This window comes from Schistocerca serialis, chromosome 1 (assembly GCF_023864345.2).
Source record: "Schistocerca serialis cubense isolate TAMUIC-IGC-003099 chromosome 1, iqSchSeri2.2, whole genome shotgun sequence".
Taxonomy (NCBI): Eukaryota; Metazoa; Arthropoda; class Insecta; order Orthoptera; family Acrididae; genus Schistocerca; species Schistocerca serialis.
The window spans coordinates 794,694,302-794,715,427 of NC_064638.1; the positions used below are offsets into that span (position 1 = coordinate 794,694,302).

General features: G+C 40.8%; 1 protein-coding gene across 6 annotated transcripts in view; it reads left to right on the top strand.

The window, feature by feature from the left end:
* Window positions 1-21,126, top strand: part of LOC126483725 (valine--tRNA ligase-like) — a 215,685-nt gene that overhangs the window by 31,839 nt on the left and 162,720 nt on the right. For all 6 annotated transcript variants that reach the window (XR_007587771.1, XM_050106834.1, XM_050106862.1 and 3 more), the window contains exons 5-8: window positions 973-1,152; window positions 2,930-3,054; window positions 3,148-3,293; window positions 3,376-3,492. Coding sequence is in view for 5 of the 6 variants with exons in the window: in XM_050106834.1 (XP_049962791.1) it covers window positions 973-1,152; window positions 2,930-3,054; window positions 3,148-3,293; window positions 3,376-3,492 (568 nt within the window). In the remaining variant the exon portion in view is untranslated. The remainder of the gene's footprint in view (window positions 1-972; window positions 1,153-2,929; window positions 3,055-3,147; window positions 3,294-3,375; window positions 3,493-21,126) is intronic.

A 21,126-nucleotide genomic window follows, 5' to 3' on the forward strand; every position in this document is an offset into this window, starting at 1 on the left:
AAGACAAGTACAAACTAAAATAGTTACATACAGGATTGGGTGTTTTTTCCCAGTACTAGGAGATGGAAAACATACAGAAATCATTGTCCATGCCCTTAGATTGTTTGTGTGCAGCTGTCCTGCAGGAGAATTTTCAGCTTTATGGAGAGGCTGATGAAATGCGGAATGTACTGAAAACAGAATAGGTGACAGTAGACAAAGTTGATAATTCTGATGTAGATGGATAATAAATCAGAGTCTTGCAGAAAAACCAACACAAATGATTTTGGCACATCGCAACTCCAATTAGACAACAGGCTCAAAACTTATTCAAGGCCTCAACTATCTTTCATCATGTCCTGAACTGAGGAATACCTCCTCAAAAGTTTTCCTCCTGGTTCACTTCAACTGTTTCTGACCCAAGATATCTTTCTTCCTCTGCCCACAAAACACATGCCATTGACTACTGACATCTCTGAATTTTACTTATGTTAACTCTCTTTATACAGCTTTCAATCTTGCAATTCTTTTGCTTCTTTATACCGTAGATCCAGGGCTCCCCCTGCTTCTGTTCTTCCCTCCACCATTTGTCATTGTTCTCATCTCATTCTCTCCTCTCCCCTTTTCTTCCACTAATTGTGTGCTTCTGCCTGCCACATACATCAGTTATGTTTTGTCCCCATGACATTCAGTACTCATTACCATTTATGGGTCCATTCTGTGAACTTAAATGGTTGGATTATTTTCTGGTAGTGAAACTTTAATTGTATCCACTTTTGGATTATGATATAGCTACATCACTTTCAGAATTTAGATATCGATATATTAGAATATGTTCTTCTTTCCTTTGAATAAGGTACTGTGGCTTGGAAATCTACAGTAGAAGCTGAATGAAATTTGATCTGACTAATAGGTAGCAGTTAAAAACATATTTTTTAATTTCAAAACTGTTTGCAGAGTCCCTTGAGCCCCTTTTTCCTGTTTGTATTTCAGATGAAGAGATAATTGTATCAACAACAAGAATTGAAACCATGCTTGGTGATGTAGCTGTTGCTGTACACCCTGAAGATCCCAGATACCATCATGTAATTGGTAAAGAAGTTTGGCATCCTTTTAGGGAAGAGAAAATTCCAGTCATAAGTGATGATTTTGTAGATCCTGAATTCGGAACAGGTATTCAAATCATAGGATTTTAAAATTTTGTAGTTTTAATAGTATTTTTTAGGAAAGTTGTGGTAGAATATTAATACTTGTGTATTGAAGTAGACCATTTATCGAAACGAAGAAGCATTGAGTCATTGACAGGTCCTCTTTCTTTCCTTCTTTCTTTTTGTGTGTGCCTGTTGATGATTCAGTGATTTATAATAGTCAGAAGTCTTTGATAATCCATAACAAGAGTCAAAATATGATTTCAAAAGGGAAAAAAATTGTGATGCATATTGTCTGAATGCATTAATTCAGTGCTGCAACCATTTTCAATCAAATTAGTATTCGACTTATTTCTCAAAAGGAGAATACTTGAAAGGGTGGTGTCTAGGTTCAAGATGATAGCATAACTTAATTTACCATCAAGAAATAGCTCTGAAATATAATACTACCCCTTTTTCTTATTTTTTGGTCCAAGTACATTTGGATGAATCAGGTTAGAGGGAGGAGAAATGGGCTCTTAGGTATTCAGCATTGCCTAACTCAGTCCACTTTGAGCTCTGGGAGCATCTGGATGACTGTTTCAAGTGAGCCTGAAGATAGTGCATGTCACACAACAGTGTAGAGTCAGTACTTGAACAATTACATATGATAAAGTTCTTTGTTAAACTCAACAAAAGTCTTGCCAATACCTGACAAGGCTTATAGGTAACTCAAGGGGGAAGACGAAATGGACAATGAATGTAATAATGAGTGGCTGGCAATCAACAAAAGTAACAAAAAAGTGTTTCATGTTTGTGATTGTTTGAACAATAGCTATTGAATCAGCATGTAGATGATAGCAGAGACTCTCATTATTGCAAAAAATAAGTGCTCAATATTGTTAGTGATAGTTTGAACATGCAGAAAGTATGTGAGAAGTTGGGCCTCAAATGGTTGCCTTATGACTGCAGGAACAACCAAGTGTCTATCGAGTGTGACTTTTGGAATGTGTTCAAATTTAATCTCATTTTTTGTGTATAGTAATCACCAGTGATGAAACATGTAAACAGGTTACAAAGTGCCAGATTTCAGAATGGCACATATCAGAGCCCCTCATCCCAAGGAGGCAAGAACAAACAATTTGAAACCTGAAACCATAAATTGTTATATTTTTTTTCACTGTAACAGTGTGACTCAGAAAGAAATTGTATCATAAGAACATACAATCAATGCTGCTTACTTCGTAGATATGATGGAGGGATTAAAGAGTGTCCAGAAAGTCTTGCAATTAAATCACTAAAAATTTTTATTGAAAGGGTTGTTACTATTGTGAAAGAAGGTTGGCGATACCTGGCAGCTGCACCATAACAGTGCTCCCTATCACACCATTCTCTCTTTATATGTGTTGGAGTTCCTGACAGAGCCTGCATTGGCAGTGCTGCTTCGGCTCCCTTACTGTCCTGACCAACAATTGGCGGACTTTTTCCCAGGAATCAAAACCAGTGTGAAAGAAGTCCATTTTGTGAACATCAAAGTGATTCAAACAAATGATACAAAGGTTGTAAATGAGGTTCTTGCCAATGCCTTAAGGGGTGTCTACAGTGCATGGTGGAATTGCTAGAAAAATGCATGGATGTTAAGAGGGCTGCTTTGAAGAAATTTAAATGTTTATAGTGATATGCTGAGTAAAAATATAATAGACCTGCTTTCCAGACAAATCTCATATAGTATTGATTAAAAGACTGCTCTATATAAATCATCTTTTTCTGAATCATGTATTAAGCACTAATATTCATCCTGACTTAAGAAATTAACATTCCAGGTGCTGTCAAAATCACTCCAGCACATGACCGTACTGACTATGAAGTAAGCAGGCGACATGATTTGCCAGTGTTGAAAATAATATCAGAAGATGGAAAGCTAAATGAAAATTGTGGCAAGTTTGCTGTAAGTTCAAATGATTTTTAAAGTGAAAGTTCACTGTCTTTTAACATGGAAGATACAGATTTTTCTGTTGTAACTTGTTTGTTTCTCTTACAGGGGATTGGAAGATTTAATTTTAGAAGAATGCTAGTTACTGAACTAGAAAAAAGGAATTTGCTGCGCAGTAGCAGTGATCACAAAATGCAAGTTCCATTTTGTAGTCGGTCAGGTGATGTTGTAGAGTTCATACTGAAACCACAGTGGTATGTTATGAATTGCCTGCATTTATTTCTACTATAGTTCATAACAAACTGTACTTCCACATAAACTGCATTTATAATACAGGTATATTAATTGTCAGGAAATGGCGGAGAGAGCTGTTCTTGCTGTACGTGAAGGAAGACTGAAAATAGAACCTCAAAGCTTTGAAAGAGTCTGGTTCACTTATTTGGAGAATATTCGGTATGTATTACATTGCTGTTTAACGACTGTACATCTAAATCAGTACCACTGGGTTTCTTTTTTTGTACCCATGCCTATGTGGACAGTCTTCTAATCAGTAATATCCAGCATATATGTAATTAAGGTATTTCCACTTGTTGATCATGATTTCAAGTAAAATCCTATCCATTCCTTGTGCAACTCTCTACAACGAGATTGTGATTTACTTTTTTGTGAATTTCCAATCGCTTTACTTTTTTTGTTCGCTTTCTTTCAAAGAAATGTGTGAATTTTTTATGGTCTCTATATTACATCTACATCTGTACTCTCAAAGTCACTTTACAGTGTGTGGCGGTGTGTATTTTGTGTAGCAGTGGCACTTCCCTCTTTTCCTGTTCCAGTCACATATGGTTTGCAGGAAGACCAATTGCTGCTAAGCCTCGATGGGGGCTATCTTACAATTTTATCTTCATGGTCTTTTCACGAGATATTCATTTTAGGAAGCAATATATTGGCTGATTCTTCAAGGAATGAAAGCTCTTGGAACTTTAACAGTAGACCATACTGTGATGCAGAACATCTGTCTTTCAGTGTCTGCCAGTGGAGTTTGCTGAACTTATCAGTGATGCTTTTGTGCTTTCTAAATGAACCTCTAATGAAATGTGCTGCTTATCCATGTATCTTCTCTATTTCCTTTATCAGTCCTATCTGGTACAGATCCTAGAGCAATATTCAGGTATTGGACAAAATAGTGTTTTATAAGGTACCTCCTTTGTGAGTGACTACATTTTCTGTGGATTCTTCTAATGAATCATGGTCTGGAATCTGCCTTACTTGTGATTAATTTTATGTGGTCATTCCACTTCAAATTGCTCCTTACACTTAATTGTGTATATTTTAGTGAAGTAACTGCTTTCAGTGGTTGTTATGCAATCAAGAAGTCATACAATAAAGGGTCTTTCTGTCTGTGTATTCACAATACATTACATTTATCTGTGTTGGAGGACAATTGCCACTGCTAGCACAAATTGCCAATCCTCTGCAAATCTTTCTGCATTTCGCTACAATTTTCTGTTGTAACGACTTCTCTGTATACAACGGCATCATCCGAAAAAAGCCTCATGGGGCTTCCAAAGCCATCTAATAGGTCATTTATATGTATTTTGAAAAATAATGAAATGAAATGAAGTGATTGTGTGGGATTGATGGCCGGAAGGCCCCATCCGGGGAAGTTTGGGTGCCAGGTGCAAGTCTTATTTCATGTGACGCCACATTGGGTGGCTTGTGCATTGGTAATGGTGATATGATGATGAGGACAACACAACACCCAGTCCACAGGCAGAGAAAATCTCCAACCCAGCCGGGTATTGAACCCAGGCCCACTGCATGGTTGGCAAACACATTACCAATCTGTTAAGCAGGTGGACTTTAAAGTAACGATGCTATAACACTCCCCTGGAGTGCACCTGAAGTAACCTCCCCACCCCCACGCAGGGGCTCACCAGTGTTTGGCAGGTTCGTGCTAGGCTACCATGGGGCCACAGCCTTTGCAGCGTTTTTCACTTTCGTGCTGCATGTCTAGACTCAGCCTCTTGCTATTCTTTTTACCCTCCCTTGGGGAACATGTGTAGGATGTTATTGGAAATGTTCTGCATTGTCTGTCGCTGACATAAAACAGTCTCACCTTTGTTTTTCACTCCCTTTTCCTTCCTTCGTTTCCCTTCTCCTCTTGTTCCTCCACTTTGGCATTTTAGGTTCTGCTTTTTCTTCTTCCTCCTTGTGCACTCCTGAAGGCTGGCCCATGCGTCTGACGCACAACAGGTGACTGGGTAACACATAATTCCCAGTCCCGGGTCAACAGGTAGGGTTCGCACATATCCCCTAGTACAGGCCAGGCCCAGGGAGGGGTGATTGCCTGAGCTGCAACCTTCCCAAATTGTCGATTGGTCCCTCTGTCAGATGTTCGGGAGCTGTGACCTGAGGAGTGAACATTCACCTAAGCTGGGTGCATCCCCTTGTCAAGGGGGCCCCCAGTTGCAAAGTGCGTGCCATCCATTAGAGATTCTGCCAATCATGGGAGATTTTCTCGCAGTGAGTCAATCATCTTCCCAGTCAATGTCTACAAAATGTAAACATAATGAGGCTAATGATTCCCACTGCACCACGGTTCACCATTATTCAGAAAGGTATTGATGCAATTGCTGGCCCTGTGAAATTCTGCTCTCATTTATGTAAAGGCATTTTGCTTTTGGAGACTGCTTCTGATTCTCGAGCATGACAACTGCTTGCTGCCTCACTTCTCCATGGCTACCCTGTTTGTGTCGAGGCCCATAGAACTTTGAATTCTTCCCGTGATGTAATTTATGCCAGGCTGCTCGACAGACTAACAGAGGCTGAAATCCAATCTTACCTCTCTGATCAGGGTGTCATTGCCGTCCATCGTAATGAAAAAAGTAGATTCCTCCTTAGTGCCCACCCACACTCTTTTCCTCACCTTTGATAGAGTGGTACTGCTGTCCAAGATTAAAGCAGGCTATGAAATTATCACAGTTTGGCCGTACATTCTGAACCTGATGCACTGCTACCAGTGTCATCGTTTCAACTACTCTTGATCTTGAGCGTCTTGTCAGCACCCAGCCAGATGTGTAACCTGTGGTAGGGATGCACATGAGGGCAATTGTCCCCCCCCCTCCCCCCTCCCCCACTGTGCAACAAACCACCGAACTCTCGCCTCAAGGGGCGAAGCCACCAGCTACACAACCAGTAGGCAGGAAAGAACAGAAGGAGTACTCCCATGAAGACTTCCTCCAACCCTCCAGCCAAACATGACCCAAGACTTCCTCCAACCCTCCAGCCAAACACGACCCAAGTCTTCCTCTAACCAGAAAGGCTCGAAGAAGTCCACCAAAGGCAAACGGTCTTCTCCTTTGCCAACTCGAAGATCCTGTTCGGTGGTGTCGCCACGTGGTACCTTAGCCTGGCCGGCCTCTGCATTGCCGATGCGCACCACCAATTGTTTTTCAGCGTTGGACTCCTTGGACCGACCGCACAAGCAAGCCGAAGCTTCTGAGGACCCCCATGGAGCAGGATCCTCCAGTTTCTGTGCCTTGTGGTAGTGACTCTACACCGGCTGTCACTTGGTGGCTGCCGATTTGACGCCCCTACATCTCTTCCTCCTCATGACTGTCCTCCAATGGAACTTCTCGGCCTTTGGTCCCACAAAGAGGATTTACAACTGCTTTTAGCATCACAGCATCCCCTTGTACTCTGCCTTCAGGAAACAAAATTGTGCCCTCATGATTGCTTTGGGCTTTCACATTACTTACCAATTCGCTTTTACCTTCTACCTGAGGTCAGCATTCCATCTCATGGGGGTGTCATGCTGCTCATATGGGATGACATTCATAGTCAACCCATCTCCCTGACTACCCGTCTTCAAGCTATTGCAGTTCACCTTTTCCTTCCCTGCCTGACTTTTTCTATCTGTACCATTTATGTACCTCCATCATTCAATGTCACCAGGGCAGACTTCCTTCATCTTATGGGGCAGCTACCTCCCCCATTCCCCCATTTTTGCTACTCAGTGGCTTTATTGTGCATCATACCCTTTGGGGGTTCTCCCAGGACCTAACAGAGAGGTGCCCTCTTGGCTGACCTTCTTAACAAACTTAACCTCTTATGCCTTAACTCTGGAGCACCCACTTTTCCATTCTGACTCCTCGCACACCTATTCCCATTTGGACTATCCGTTTGCACTGCCCAGCTTGCCCATCGTCTTGAGTGGTCTGTTCTTTCTGACACCTACTTGAGCAACCATTTCCTGTGTGTTCTCCGTATGCTGACTCCTACCCCATCCACATGCACACCCAAATGGCAGCTTACTAAGGCAGCTTTACTCCTCCCTGGCGACCTTTGAAGAACAAGATTTCCCCAGTTTTGATGACCAGGTGGACTACCTCACCAATGTTATACTTACTGCTGGAGAATGTTCCATTCATTGTACTTCCTCTTTACCACATCATGTCCCTTGGTGGACTGAGGCATGCCACGATGCAATTCGCGCATGGAGACATGCTCTCTGCATTTTTAACTGTCATCCTACGATGGCAACTTGCATTCATTATAAACAGATACATGCAAAGTGTTGTCTCATTCCTATGTTATTGTGGACCCTATTGCTGTCTCCAACACCTTGCGCCACCATTTTGTGAAAGTTTCGAGCTCTTCCCACTTCCACCTGCCTTCCTCCATCGGAAACCAGCGGAGGAGGCTCAGGTGATATCCTTCTCTTCTCCAAATTGTGACTGCTACAATGCTGCCTTTACTTTGAGAGAACTCTATCATGCTCTCAGTTTATCCCGATCCTCCATCCCAGGGCTTGACGCCATCCACATTCAGATGTTGCAGCATCTTTCTCTTGTGGGCAAGCACTTTGTACAACCACATCTGCATGTTTTGCGGACTCTGGTGTGAAGCCACCATCATACCCATACCTAAGCCTGATAAGGACAAAAACCTTCCTCATATCTACCGCCCCATCTCTCTTACCAGCTGTGCTTGCAAGGTGATGGAACGTATGATTCATGTCCGGCTGGTATGGTGGCTTGAGTCTCGCAATTTATTGATGGATTCACAGTGTGGATTTCGAGCATGGCATTCTGCAGTTGACCATCTTGTTACTTTGTTCACCCATGTCATGAATGGTTTTCTGCAGAAATCCCAGACTGTGGCCATGTTTTTCGATTTGGAGAAGATGTACGACACCTGCTGGAGAACTGGTATCCTTTGTACACTTTACACATGGGGATTTCTTGGGTGCCTGCCCTGTTTCCTTCAGGCATTTTTACAAGATCAAGTTTTCAAGGTGCATGTGGGTTCTGCCTTGTCGGACATCTTTATCCAGGAAAATGATGTGCCTCAGTGTTCCGTCCTGAGTGTCGTCCTCTTTGCTATTGCCATTAACCCTTTGCCATTAGCCTGTCTCCCACTGGGCATCTCCGGCTCCCTTTTGTTGAAAATTTTACCATCTATTGCAGTTCTCCAAGGACCTGTCTCACTGAGCGGCATTTTCAGCAGTGTCTTGATCATCTTTACTCCTGGAACATTGACAATGGCTTTCGCTTTTTCACTGACAAAACCGTCTGTATGAATTTCTGGCGACGCAAGTGGTTTCTCCCACCATCTTTACATCTTGGGCCTGTTGCCCTTCCATTCGTTGAAATTACGAAATTCCTGGGGCTCATGCTAGATAGGAATCTCTCTCGGTCCTCCCATGTATCTTACCTGGCATCCTGCTGTACATGGTTCCTCAATCTCCTACCTGTCCTCAATGTTACTTCTGAGGTACTGATCGAACCACCCTCCTCAGTTTGCCCCAGTCCCTTGTCCATTCGAAACTCGACTATGGGTGCTTTGTTTATGAGTCTGCATACCCATCCCTATTAAGCCATCTCAACACTAGCCATCATAGTGGCATCTATTTGGCCACGGGTGCCTTTTACACCAGCCCAGTTGAGAGTCTGTATACTGAAGCTGCTGAACTACCACTGTCCTACGGCCGTGACTTTCTCCTCAGGGGGTATGCATGCTGTTTGCCTGCCATGCATGCCCACCGATCCTATGCCTCCTTCTTTGATGATTCCTTTGATCGTCAGTATGGGCTGGTCCTCCTCCTTCTCTGTTACCTCCTGGAGTCTGCTTTCGGCACTTGCTACGGCGGCTTAACTTCACACTACCTGCACCTTTCTCAGTGGGTGTGAACCCTTCACCACCTTGGCTTCGTGAAGTGGCCCATGTTAACCTCAGCCTTCATTCGCTTCCTAAGGAGACTACTCCAGCCTCGGTCTATCACCTTCAGTTTCATGACCTTCGCATGGAACTTTACAATAGTATCTTTTTATATACTGATGGCTCTCGGATGGACCGTGGGGTCAGGCGTGCCTTCTTCATTGGTACCCATGTCTTTCGATATCAGTTTCCAGCACATTCCTCAGTATTTACAGCCGAGCTCTTCGTTTTGTATCAGGCCACGGAGTACATCCGGTGACACAGACTTTTCAATTGTGTACTATGCTCGGACTCGTTCAGTGCCCTTCAAAGTCTATGTGCGGCGTACATTGCCCATTCCTTAGTGCAGCATGTCCAGGAAAACTGTCAACTGCTCACTCTTGGTGAATCCAGTGTGATGTTTCTGTGGGTTCCTGGTCATGTCGGTCTGCCAGGAACTGAGGCTGCTGACACTGCTGCCATAGTTGCAGTCCTCATACCTCAGCCCACAAGTACCTCTATTCCCTCTGATAATCTCTGTGTTGCCGTCTGTCAGGGGGTGGTGTCCCTTTTGCAGCGTCAATGGTCCTCCCTTCAGGGGAATAAGCTCCGGCTTATTAAGCCTCTCCCAGTGGCTTGGACAACCTCCTTTCAGCCCTCCCGCCGGGAGGAGGTTAATTTAACTTGGCTGTGTATTGGGCACTGCCTTTTTAGCCATCGTCATTTGCTAAGTGGCGCTACCCCCACCACTTTGTGCACACTGCACTCATGTTTTAACTGTCCGCCACTTCCTGACGGCTGTCTGAGTTCTCGACCGTTTTAGCAAATGACGCATGGGCTGTCAATTGCATCTTACTTTTTATCCGCCAAAGCAATATGGTGAAGCCCATTTAATTTTTAGTTTTGGACCTCCGTTCCTGTATGGTGTCTTTTTTTAGACCTTTTCCCACGTGCCTGTTTTTAGCTGTCTTCCATTACGTCAATTGGGACCGATGTGTAGTCATTTTTTAACTCCTCTCTGTCTTCATGTTCTGTAGTTTTGACTTGGGGGATTATGACCCCAGTTGTTTTTGCACCCTAAAGCAAAACAAAACCAAACCAACCTGAAGTTAATTTTATGTTTGAAGACTTCTGTCTGTTTAGAATGACATGCTGTGTTCTGTTTTGCCAGAAACTCTTCAATCCAATCACACAGTTGGTCTGATATTCCATACACTCATATTTTGTTCATTAGGCAGCAGCATGGATCTGTATCGAATCAGGGTACATCGGATCTACCTAGGCACCTGTCTCTGCTGCTTTGTGTCTCTTGTGGATGAGCAGAGTGAGCTGGGTTTCACATGATCGTTGTTTTTGGAACCCATATTGCTTCCTAAAGAGATTTTTGGCCTCCAGAAATGTCATAAAATGTGAACATAAAACATTCCAAAATCCTACAACATACCGACATCATAGATACAGGTCTATAGTTTTACACATCTGTTTGATGACCCTTCTTGAAAATGAGAATGATCTGTGAATATTTCCTATCACCAGGAACACTTTGCTCCTCTAGAGCCCTACGGTTCACTGCTGTTAGTAGAGGGCAAAGCTCTTTCGTATACTGTTTGTGGAATTGAATTGTATCTTGTCAGGTCCAGTGGTGTTTCCTCTGTTGAGCAATTTAAGTTGCTTTTCTATCCCTTGGTAACTTATTTTGATATCTGTCATTTTGTCACTCATCTGACAATTTAAAGGAGCAGCTACATGTGATCTTCCTCTGTGAAACAGTTTTGGAAACAGACATTTTGTATTTCGATCTTTTCTGTGACTTTTCTGTTTCAGTGCCATTGTGGTCACGGAGCATCTAGATAAATGGCTTTGGACTATGTACTGATTTCACGTAAGACTAGAACTTTTTAGGATTTTTTGTCAAGTTGGTGGCGAGAGTTTTACTGTCATATTTGTTGAATGCTTCATGCCTAACCCTCCTTACACTAATTTTGGTTTTGTTAAGTTTTTGTTTGTCTGTGAGGCTGTAGCTACATTTAAATTTGCAGTGAAGCTCTTTGCTTTTGCAACAGTTTCCAAATGTGGTTATCAAACTACAGTGGGTCTTTACCGTCCCTCACAGTTATGTTCGGTACATGTTTGTCTAAAACATATTGTATAGTGCTCTTGAAATTTGTCCATTGATGCTCATCATTGTCAGTGCTGGATGTAGAATTTTTGTGATGAGCTGTCAGATAATTTGAAGTCTGCCCTTGCTAAACTGAGAGATCTTTCTGCCTTTCTTTGTATTCCTATTTACAGCCATATTAAATGATGCTGTAATGGCCTTAGGATCACTGATTCCCTGTTGTATGTTAACTGAGTCGAAAAAATCAGGTCTGTTTGGCACCAGCAGGTCTAAAATGTTATCTTCGTGAGTCAGTTCCCTGATTAACTGCTAAAGGTAGTTTTCAGAGAAGGCATGTAGAACTGTTTCCCAAGATTCTCTGTCCCTACTACCTGTCCAAATCATTTCAGTCTCCCAGTCTATAGCTGGTAAGTTAAAAGCTCCACCCAAAACTATAATGTGAGTAGTAAATTTACACAAAATACGTCTCCCGTCTTCACCAGATGGCATGGCCTGTGAAGCAGACATTGAAATCGAATCTGTTATATGTAGCAGCATGTTCTGCCACTGAGTGTTCAACTCTTCTCTTGGCCACAGTTTGCTAGTGCCCATTAATTTGAGTGGCCGCTAGTTGGTGGTCGTGCCTACATAAAATTCTGTGCGGAAATTACAGCAGAGCTGATACGGGGTATAACTGCTGTCATAGATGATCGTGCCTGTGATAGTCGGATAGAATAAGATAATGCTGTGACTGGACTGGATTAGGACGTATTGGGTAGGAGTACCAAACAGTTCCTAAATTTGGGTCTTCCACCTGTACAACAAAGGATTGGGAGTAGGTAGGGAGCACGGATGAACTAGGATAATGCACAGATTGTGGATAGGCTTTTCATTTCAGGGCTCAATGATAAGTACTTGAAGCACTAGCAATGGATGTTGTCAACTTGTTCCAGTCTGGCATGGTATTTGGTGATGAGAGAGATGCTTCTTTGTATTTGGTTCCTATAAAAAGGGGGGGAGGGGGTGAGGGGGTGAGATTGGAGGATTAAGACCGTATGTTAAAATATATAGGGAATTCTGTTTGCAGACTAGGTTTGGTAGTACCGCCTGTCTGTGAAAGCCATTGCCCTGTACGCTGAAGATGTGAAGAGTATTTCTGTGGTAGGACTTAAGCCAGTGGTACCATGAAAAAATATACGCTGAGGTGACAAAATCATGAAATACCTCCTAATATTGTTTCAGATCTCCATTTGCCCAGCACAGTGCAGCATTTCGATGTGGCATGGACTCAACAAGACATTGGAAGTCTCCTGCAGAAATATTGAGACATGCTGCCTCTGCAGCAGTACATAACTGCAAAAGTGTACATGAGTTGACCTCTCGATTGTGTCCCATAAATGTTTAATTGGATACATGTTGGGTGATATAGTTGGCCAAACCACTTGCTCCATTTGTCCGGAATGTTCTTCAAATCAATTGCCAACAGTTGTGGTCTGGTGACATGGCGCATTGTCATTGATAAAAGTTCTATCATTGTTTGGACACATGATGTCTATGGGACACATGATGTCTATGAATGGCTACAAATGGTCTCCAAGTAGTCAAATATCCAGAGGACCCAGTCCATTCCATGTAAATACAGCCCACACCATTATTGAACCACCACCATCTTGCACAGTGCCATGTTAACAGCTTGGGTCCATGGCTTTGTGGGGTCTGCACCACACTTGAACCCTACCATCAACTTTTATCAACTAAAATTGGGACTCCTCTGAGCAGTCTAGTTTTCCAGTCATCTAGGGTCCAACTACTATGGTCTTGAGCCTAGAAGAGGCACTACAGGTGATTATGTGCTGTTAGCAAAGGTACTTGCATCGGTCATCTACTACCATAATGTATTAATGCCAAATTTCGCCACTCTGTCCTAAGGGATACATTCATCAAACATCCCACATTTATTATTCAGTCTTGATGTAAACAATTTTTATACTGTACAGGAAAATTGAACTGACCAATTAATGATGGCTGCTACAGTGTTACTGTACATGATATAGTTTGATCACTAATATCGCCAGTGAGCTGACACCAAACACTAGTTACTCAAAGTCTTCAAACTTCTACTAGGGCAGAAGTAGGGAGTGAGCCACTGCTCCACAAAAGCTTTGCAGATAATGGTCACTGGTATTTTGCATAAAATGGATAAATATATCCTCATGCATGATGTTACATCCGTAGTGTATCTTTGTGTATGTGGAGCTTTGCTGGGACAAGGTGCCTGCAGACTTTATAGTCTGCATGAGAGGAAGCAGGTCTGGTTCAGTGATCAACAATTTGTTCCATGTAACTCACAGCTGATATCCTGGAAGGATCCAAAATGTAGATTCACAGTTATTGAGTAATAAGTTTTTTGCCAATTTTTGGTGTTGTAGTGGATGGATATCGCTCCCTCTATGGTTGTTATTTTTGATTCATCACTCCTAAAAGCAAAGTGTACTATATCATAAGCTACTCTCTTGTGGGAGGTGAACATTTTCAATCAGTCACATTATTCACAGTAGTAGATCTCATTCAGATAGCTTTGAGAATGTTTTCTCCTCTCCTAATCACATGGTTTTCCTGTAAGTCTCTCTTTCTACTGATGGGTTCTCTGATACACCAGGGACATTGCAGGCCAGTTATTTGTAGACACGAGTGTGACTGAACAAGTAAAAACTTAATTCACCTGCAATTATAGGCTTTGATAATCACATTTCAATTCATTTTTATGTTGGTTGAATAAAATACAGGAAGCATCTTTGGGGAGTAGAATCTGCTCTTATTCTTTCCTTTTCTAGTTTTCCCATGGTCCGTCTTTTACTATCATACAATGCTGTGCTGCAAATGTACATTCTCTGAAATTTCTTCTTCAAATCAAGGCCTGTGTTTGACACTACAAGGTGTACAACTTTGCTTCCGCCATTTCTTTTCCCCCAACATTTGAGGCTTTAATGAAACAAAATGGTTACATATGTATCATTCGAAGTATTTTCCATTGCTGGCCACTACTTTCTCCCATCTTTTGGGCAGTGTATGAATCCCGTGTCGAAAAAATTGTTCATCTTCGGAAGTGATCCATGAATCGATCCAATTTGTGACTTCTTCATGAGATCGGAAGTGTTGGTCAACCAGGCCATGGGCCATTGATCTAAACAGGTGATAGTCAGAGGGAGCAATGTCTGGAGAATACGGTGGGTGAGATAGGACTTCCCATTTTAATGTTTCCAAGTACGTTTTGACCTCTTTTGCACTGTGGAGTCGAGAGTTTTCGTGCTGCAAAATCACTTTATCGTGCCTCTTGCTGTATTGCGGCCATATGTCTTTTAATGCTCTGCTCAAACGCATTAATTGTGTTCGATAATGAGCATCTGTGATTGTTTCACTTGGTTTTAACACCTCATAGTACACAATGCCGAGCTGGTCCCACCAAATGCGGAGCATGATCTTGGAGTCTTGAATATTTGGTTTGGCCATCGACGTGGAAGCATGGCCGGGATATCCCCATGATTTTTTGCATTTGGTGTTGTGGTAATGAACCTATTTTTCGTCTCCAGTTACAGTGCGATGCAGAAATCCCTTCCGTTTTTGCCTCTGAAGCAACTGTTCACAAACACACAAACGCTGTTCAACGTCTCTTGGTTTCAGCTCACACGGGATCCAAGTTGCTTCTTTCTGAAGACATTTTGAAATGGCTTGCTGCGTCACTCCCACTAATTGTGCCAATTCCTCTTGAGTTTGATGCGAGTCTTCACTGAGCAATGTCTCCAATCCTGCATCTTCGAAAGCATTCTCTCTTCCACCACTATACCGGTCTACGACATTAAAATCACCATTCTTGAAGCATTGAAACCAGTCACAACATGTTCTTCCACTAATAGCATCCTTCATATTGAAATGAAACAGTAATACATCCTGTAAATGACGAGAATTAGGCTTGTGAACTGACATTTTCAATCAAGAACAACTTTATGATGCAGACAGAGATCGACTAATGTTTGAATGATGTTATGTTGACCGAGGTCCAAGCTAACTGCCTGATGTCTGCGGTCTGTTTCTTTCGACCGCTACTTACTGTTGTCGCCAGCTATCGGCAAACGGTGGAAGCAAAGTTATACACCTTGTGGTTCGCTCCTCTTAATCAGAAATGCCCTTCCTGCAGTGCTAGTCTGCTTTTGATATCCTCCATGCTCCATCTTTAATTGGTTATGTTGCTGCCTAGATAACAGAATTCCTTAACTTCATCTATTTCTTGACCATCAATTCTGATGTTAAGTTTCTCACTGTTCTCACTCCTGTTACTTCTCATTACTTCTATCTTTCTTTGATTTATTCTCAGTCCATATTCTGCACTCATTAGACTGTTTATTCCGTTTAGCAGATCCTTTTAATTCTTTTTTGCTGTCACTGAGGATAGCAATGTCATCAGCGAACCTTATCATTGATACCCTTTCACCTTGAATTTTAGTTCCACTCTTGAACCTTTCTTTTATTTCCATTAATGTATAGATTGAATAGTAATGGTGAAAGACTACATCCCTGTCTTAAACCCTTTTTAATCCAAGCACTTCGTTCTTGGTCTTCCACTCTTATTATTCCCTCTTGTCTCTTGTACACGTTGTATACTATCCATCTTTCCCTATATCAAACCCCAATTTTCCTCAGAATTTTGAACATCTTGCACACCATTTTACATTGTTGAATGCTTTTTCTAATTTGACAAATCCTATGAATGTGTCTTGATTTTTCTTTAGCCGTGCTTCCATTATCAATGGTAACACTAGAATTGGCTCTCTGGTGCCTTTACCTTTCCTAAAGCCAAACTGATCATCATTTAACACATCCTCACTTTTCTTTTCCAATCTTATGTATTATTCTTGGCAGCAACTTTGATGCACAAGCTTTTATGCTGATAGTGTGGTAATTCTTGCACTTTTTGGCTCTTGCAGTCTTTAGAATTGTGTGGATGGTATTTTTCCTAAAGGCCAATAGTATATATTGCCAGTCTCTCACATTCTGCACACTGTAGTGGTATATGTTGCTATAAGCATAGTATCACGTCTCTCTTTCCTTTTACTAGACCAATGAAAGATGTGCATGTGAAAAACATGATTTAATTAGTAGAAGAGTAAAAAACATCTACTGTGCCCAGGTTTGTTGGAATTTATGTGCAGATATGAGAGAGAAAAATGCAGACACAGCACAGGAAGTGACGACAGATCTGCAATTTGGACTGGCCAGTGAGAGATCATTTAGACTTTGCAGTCATGTTTAGGGGGTGCTGTGGACTCCAAAGAAGAAAGGCACGTGACGACAATGGTAAACGCTAAAGAAAAAATAAGTGGTATTATACAGAGACTATTCCAGGGCTGTCTTGAGTTAAGTACTGACTTACGGTTTTGGTGAAACACTGAAGCATCATGTATGAACTTGTTGTCTGAAAAGCTTTTTTAATGATCATGTGCTGGGAGCTGATAACTTATTTGAATATAGAAGAATTATGGAAACCATGTTTTGCGATTTCTTGGTGCGTTATTTAAATGTAGAAGCTTTCTTATAGGCCTTGCCACTCTGCAATTGGAAACAGAGTCATCTGTTAAATACATGGGACTGCATAGCAGGAGCACAACATCAAGAGAAAACAAGATGGTGACCAGGAAATTCAGAAAAGAAGGTAGCTGTTTATACATGGAAATGAGTAAAGACATGACATCTTTCTATATATTGGTCACTAAAAGTCAACCCACAATAAGACAAACACCTCAACACCAATGCGAATAATCGTTTTGTTTCCATCTCCCAATTCCGGTGGATTGTTATCTATCCCTTCTGCCATATTTGGTCTTAAGTCTTCCAAAGCACCTTTAAATTTTGATTAAAATACGAGATCCTCAGTCTTCTCTATATCGATTCCTGTTTCTTCTTCTGTCATTCATCAGACAAATCTTCTCCCTCATAGATGCCTTCAGTGCACTCTTTCCACCTACCCACTCTCGGTTAAGTCCCATAAGATTTCACACACACTATCCACTCTCTCTTCTGCGTTTAACAGTGGAATTCCTGTTGCACTCTTAATGTTATCACCCTTGCTTTTAATTTCATTGATGGCTGCTTTGACTTTTCTGTATGCTGGGTCAGTCCTTCTGATAGACATGTCTTTTTTTGATTTCTTCACCTTTTTCATGCAGTCATTTCATCTTAGCTTCCCTGCACTTCATATTTATTTCATTCCTCAGTGACTTGTACTTCTGTATTCCTAAATTTCTCTAAATATTTTTGTACTTCTGTCTTTCACTCACTGACTGAAGTATTTCTTCTGGTGCTCATGGTTTCTTTGCAGTTACCTACTTTGTACCTATATTTTTCTTTTCAATTTCTGTGATTGCCCTTTTTAGCAGTGTCTATTTCTCTTCAGCTGAGCTGCCTACTGAACTGTTCTTTATCACAGTATCTATAGCCTCAGAGAACTTCAAACATAACTCTTCATTTCTTAGTAGTTCTGTATCCCACGTCTTTCTAAATTGATTCTTCCTGTCTGGTCTGTTAAATTTCAGCCTACTCTTCATCAATACTAAATTGTGATCCGATTCTATACCTGCTCCTGGGTTCGCCTTACAATCCAGTATCTGATTTCAGAATCTCTTTCTGAGCATGATGTAATGTAACTGGAATCTTCCCTTATCTCCCAGCCTTTTCCAAGTATACCTCCTCCTCTTGTCCTCTTGAACAGAGTATTTGCTATTATCAGCTGACATTTATTGCAGAACTCAATTAATCTCTCTCACTCCCAGAACCAAGTCCATATTTTCCTATAATACTTTCTTCTATTCCTTCCTCTACAACCTCATTCCAGTCCCACATTACTATTATATTTTCATCTCCCTTTATGTACGGAATTACTCGTTCAATATCCTCATGTACTTTCTCTATCTTTTTATCTTCAGCTTGTGAGGTCGACATGCACCTGAACTACTGTTGTCATGTTGGTTTGCTATTGATTCTGATGAGAACAGCCCTATCACTGAACTGTTTACAGGAACTCACTCTCTGCCCTATTCATAAGGAATTCTACATACCATTTTCTGCTGCTGCTGATATTACCCTATACTCATCTGACCATAAATCCTTGTCTTCTTTCATTTTGCATGACTGACGCTCACTATTTCTAGATTGAAACTTTATCTGTCTTTTTTTTTTTTTTGGTGAGATTTCAATTTTTTTGTCCTGAGGTACATTGTTAATTTTTACCCGATAAATTGCTTTTGTTTGAGTTTAGAAACACTCAAATCTTCATTGTGTTTGGAGCCACAGATTGTGGTGCGGGTCCTCTTAACAGCTACTGTTAAAATAACTTTGAATGTGACGATATGTAAATTAAGAACATTGCTCCCTCCTGTTGTGTGAAATGTTACAGAGAATCAATTGGGATGCCTTAATTAGCCCTTTCGTTTTTCATAATCTTTGCCATTCTTATTTGGAATTTTGCTAAGTCTGTAGTTTGTCAACTACAAACTTTTTTGAACTACTCTTCCAAGGTTACACTTTATTTCTTTATTTATTTGATCATAACTAGTTTTAAGGTTGAAGTCCCATTGTCACATCCTCATGCTTGCTGAAGACTGATACAAGCTGTCTTTGTACTATCTGGTACAAGAACCAGATCACATCTGACAAGCCTCTCCTCACTGTCTGACTGTTCACTAGTGAGGAGAGACATTTTAGTTTTGATCCGACTTGTACATCTGTTGGGTAGCATGATAGCTTATGTCAGCTTTCAGCAAGCACGAGCATGTGATAATGGAATTTCAACATTGAAACTTGTTACCAGGTAAATGAAGAGATGAACTGTAGCTGTGAAATAGCTATTTCCGGAAAGCAATTCAAAATGCCCGACTAGGTGTGAACTACACAAGGAAAAAGAAAAATGATGGGTGAAAGGGAATTGGTATTCCAAGAAAAACTTAGATGCTGGACAAAACTGCACAGTCACACTGAGTTCAGGGACAGGGGAAGAACAGTTAGATTTAATTATGTGCTTTTTCCATTGCCGATAGTGGCAATCTCTCATTGTGATATGGAACATTTCAGTTAGTTTACATTTGTAAAACAGTTTTTCAGTAAAATATTCTGATCATATACATGGCTATCATTTACATTAATCTTAAGATGCCACCTTTAGAACAGAGTGGAATTTATAGGGTTTCTTGCAATTTGTGTGGTAAACTTTATATGTAGGTCAATCAAGTAGGTCTATAACTACTAGACTGAACATGAAAGAAATTGGGGACTGAAAAAGAAATATTTCACCTTTGCTGAATATGCTCAGAATGAATGTCATTCTTGCAATATGAAATGTAATGTTCCCGTACAGGAACTAAAGACAGAAAACTAATGCTATTCGAAATTCCAGGTATCAGTAAACACCAATCAAAGACTAAGGACTTAATCCTCAGTGGTCAAATACTGTTCCATTATTCACCCTTACTAAAGTAACAGCAGCCAGTTAATATTTTTCTCACTGTACGACAATGTGTTGTTGTAAATAGTGTAATTTTTTCCCCAACCGTAATCCATTGACTCATTCCTTCCCTTTGTTGCGCGGCCCTTTTTTTGACCTCTTCATCATATTCACCAGCCAGTTTGTCAATGTAACATAGTTGTCTGTGGAGTTACTCATTTGTGTACCATTTTTGGCCTTTACACTCTTATATTTTTTATCTTTTATGCAGGTTATTCAAATGAAAACCTCAAAAGTGCATTTTTAATTGTCACAATGAAAAAAAACTTAAATGTCATTTTTTGACTTAGTCTCCCTGATGTTGAAGCTTTTTATTCCACCTCTTTGGATGTGCATAGATACCATGTTGAAAGACTTCTTTTGGTTGTTTGTGTACCACAGTTTTCACATCTTCATCATTTCTGAATTCCTGCTTCCCATTTCTTTATTGAGTACAATGAACAGGTAAAAGTCTCTAGGGTGAGAACCGGCTAAATAAGAAGGATGTACCAAACATTCGAATTTAATTTCTTGAATAGTCTCAACTGTCTTACAGGCTGTACGCGGTTAGATATTTTACTTTGTCATTCCGTCATGCCATTTCTTTGTTTTTCATAGTTGACTCTGTCCCCACATAATTTATACTTTTCACAACACTGCCTGTCATAGTGTATCCCACTCTTTGCTTACAGACTTCATCTCTTCTTTTGACAGATTGTTAACTTGAAATATGTGTGAAATTGAGTATCAATATATCACTGAAATGAACTACATTTACTGTGGATAACTTTGGCAACAATGGTAAAAGTGCCTAAAGAATCTAACTTAAATAGTCATGTCACCTGTAAATTATCTGACACATTATCTGTGGCAACAGTAAGAACTAAATGTACAGACAGTGAAGAGAGGTTTTGACAAAGAAGAGAAAGGAAACAGCTGTGTCATTTTTTAAGAAAGCATTGCAGCATTGATCTTATGATTAAGGAAGTACATCTGAATCCTAAATCTGGGCAGTTGTATGAGAATTTAAAATTCGATCAAAAACAAATTGTGTAGTCTCACTATGTTCGTTATTTTGAGTAAAACTCTCAGGAGAGAGAATACTCTTAAGACAGTTATCATAACTTCATAACAGTGTCCCACAGCAGCTTTATTGCATGCTCCACTGTTAGTCTGATTACCCAATCATTCCAAATTTCCTTTTTCTCATTTAAATATGACAACACTCAGAATTCTGAGATAAATGTACTTGCAGAGATAA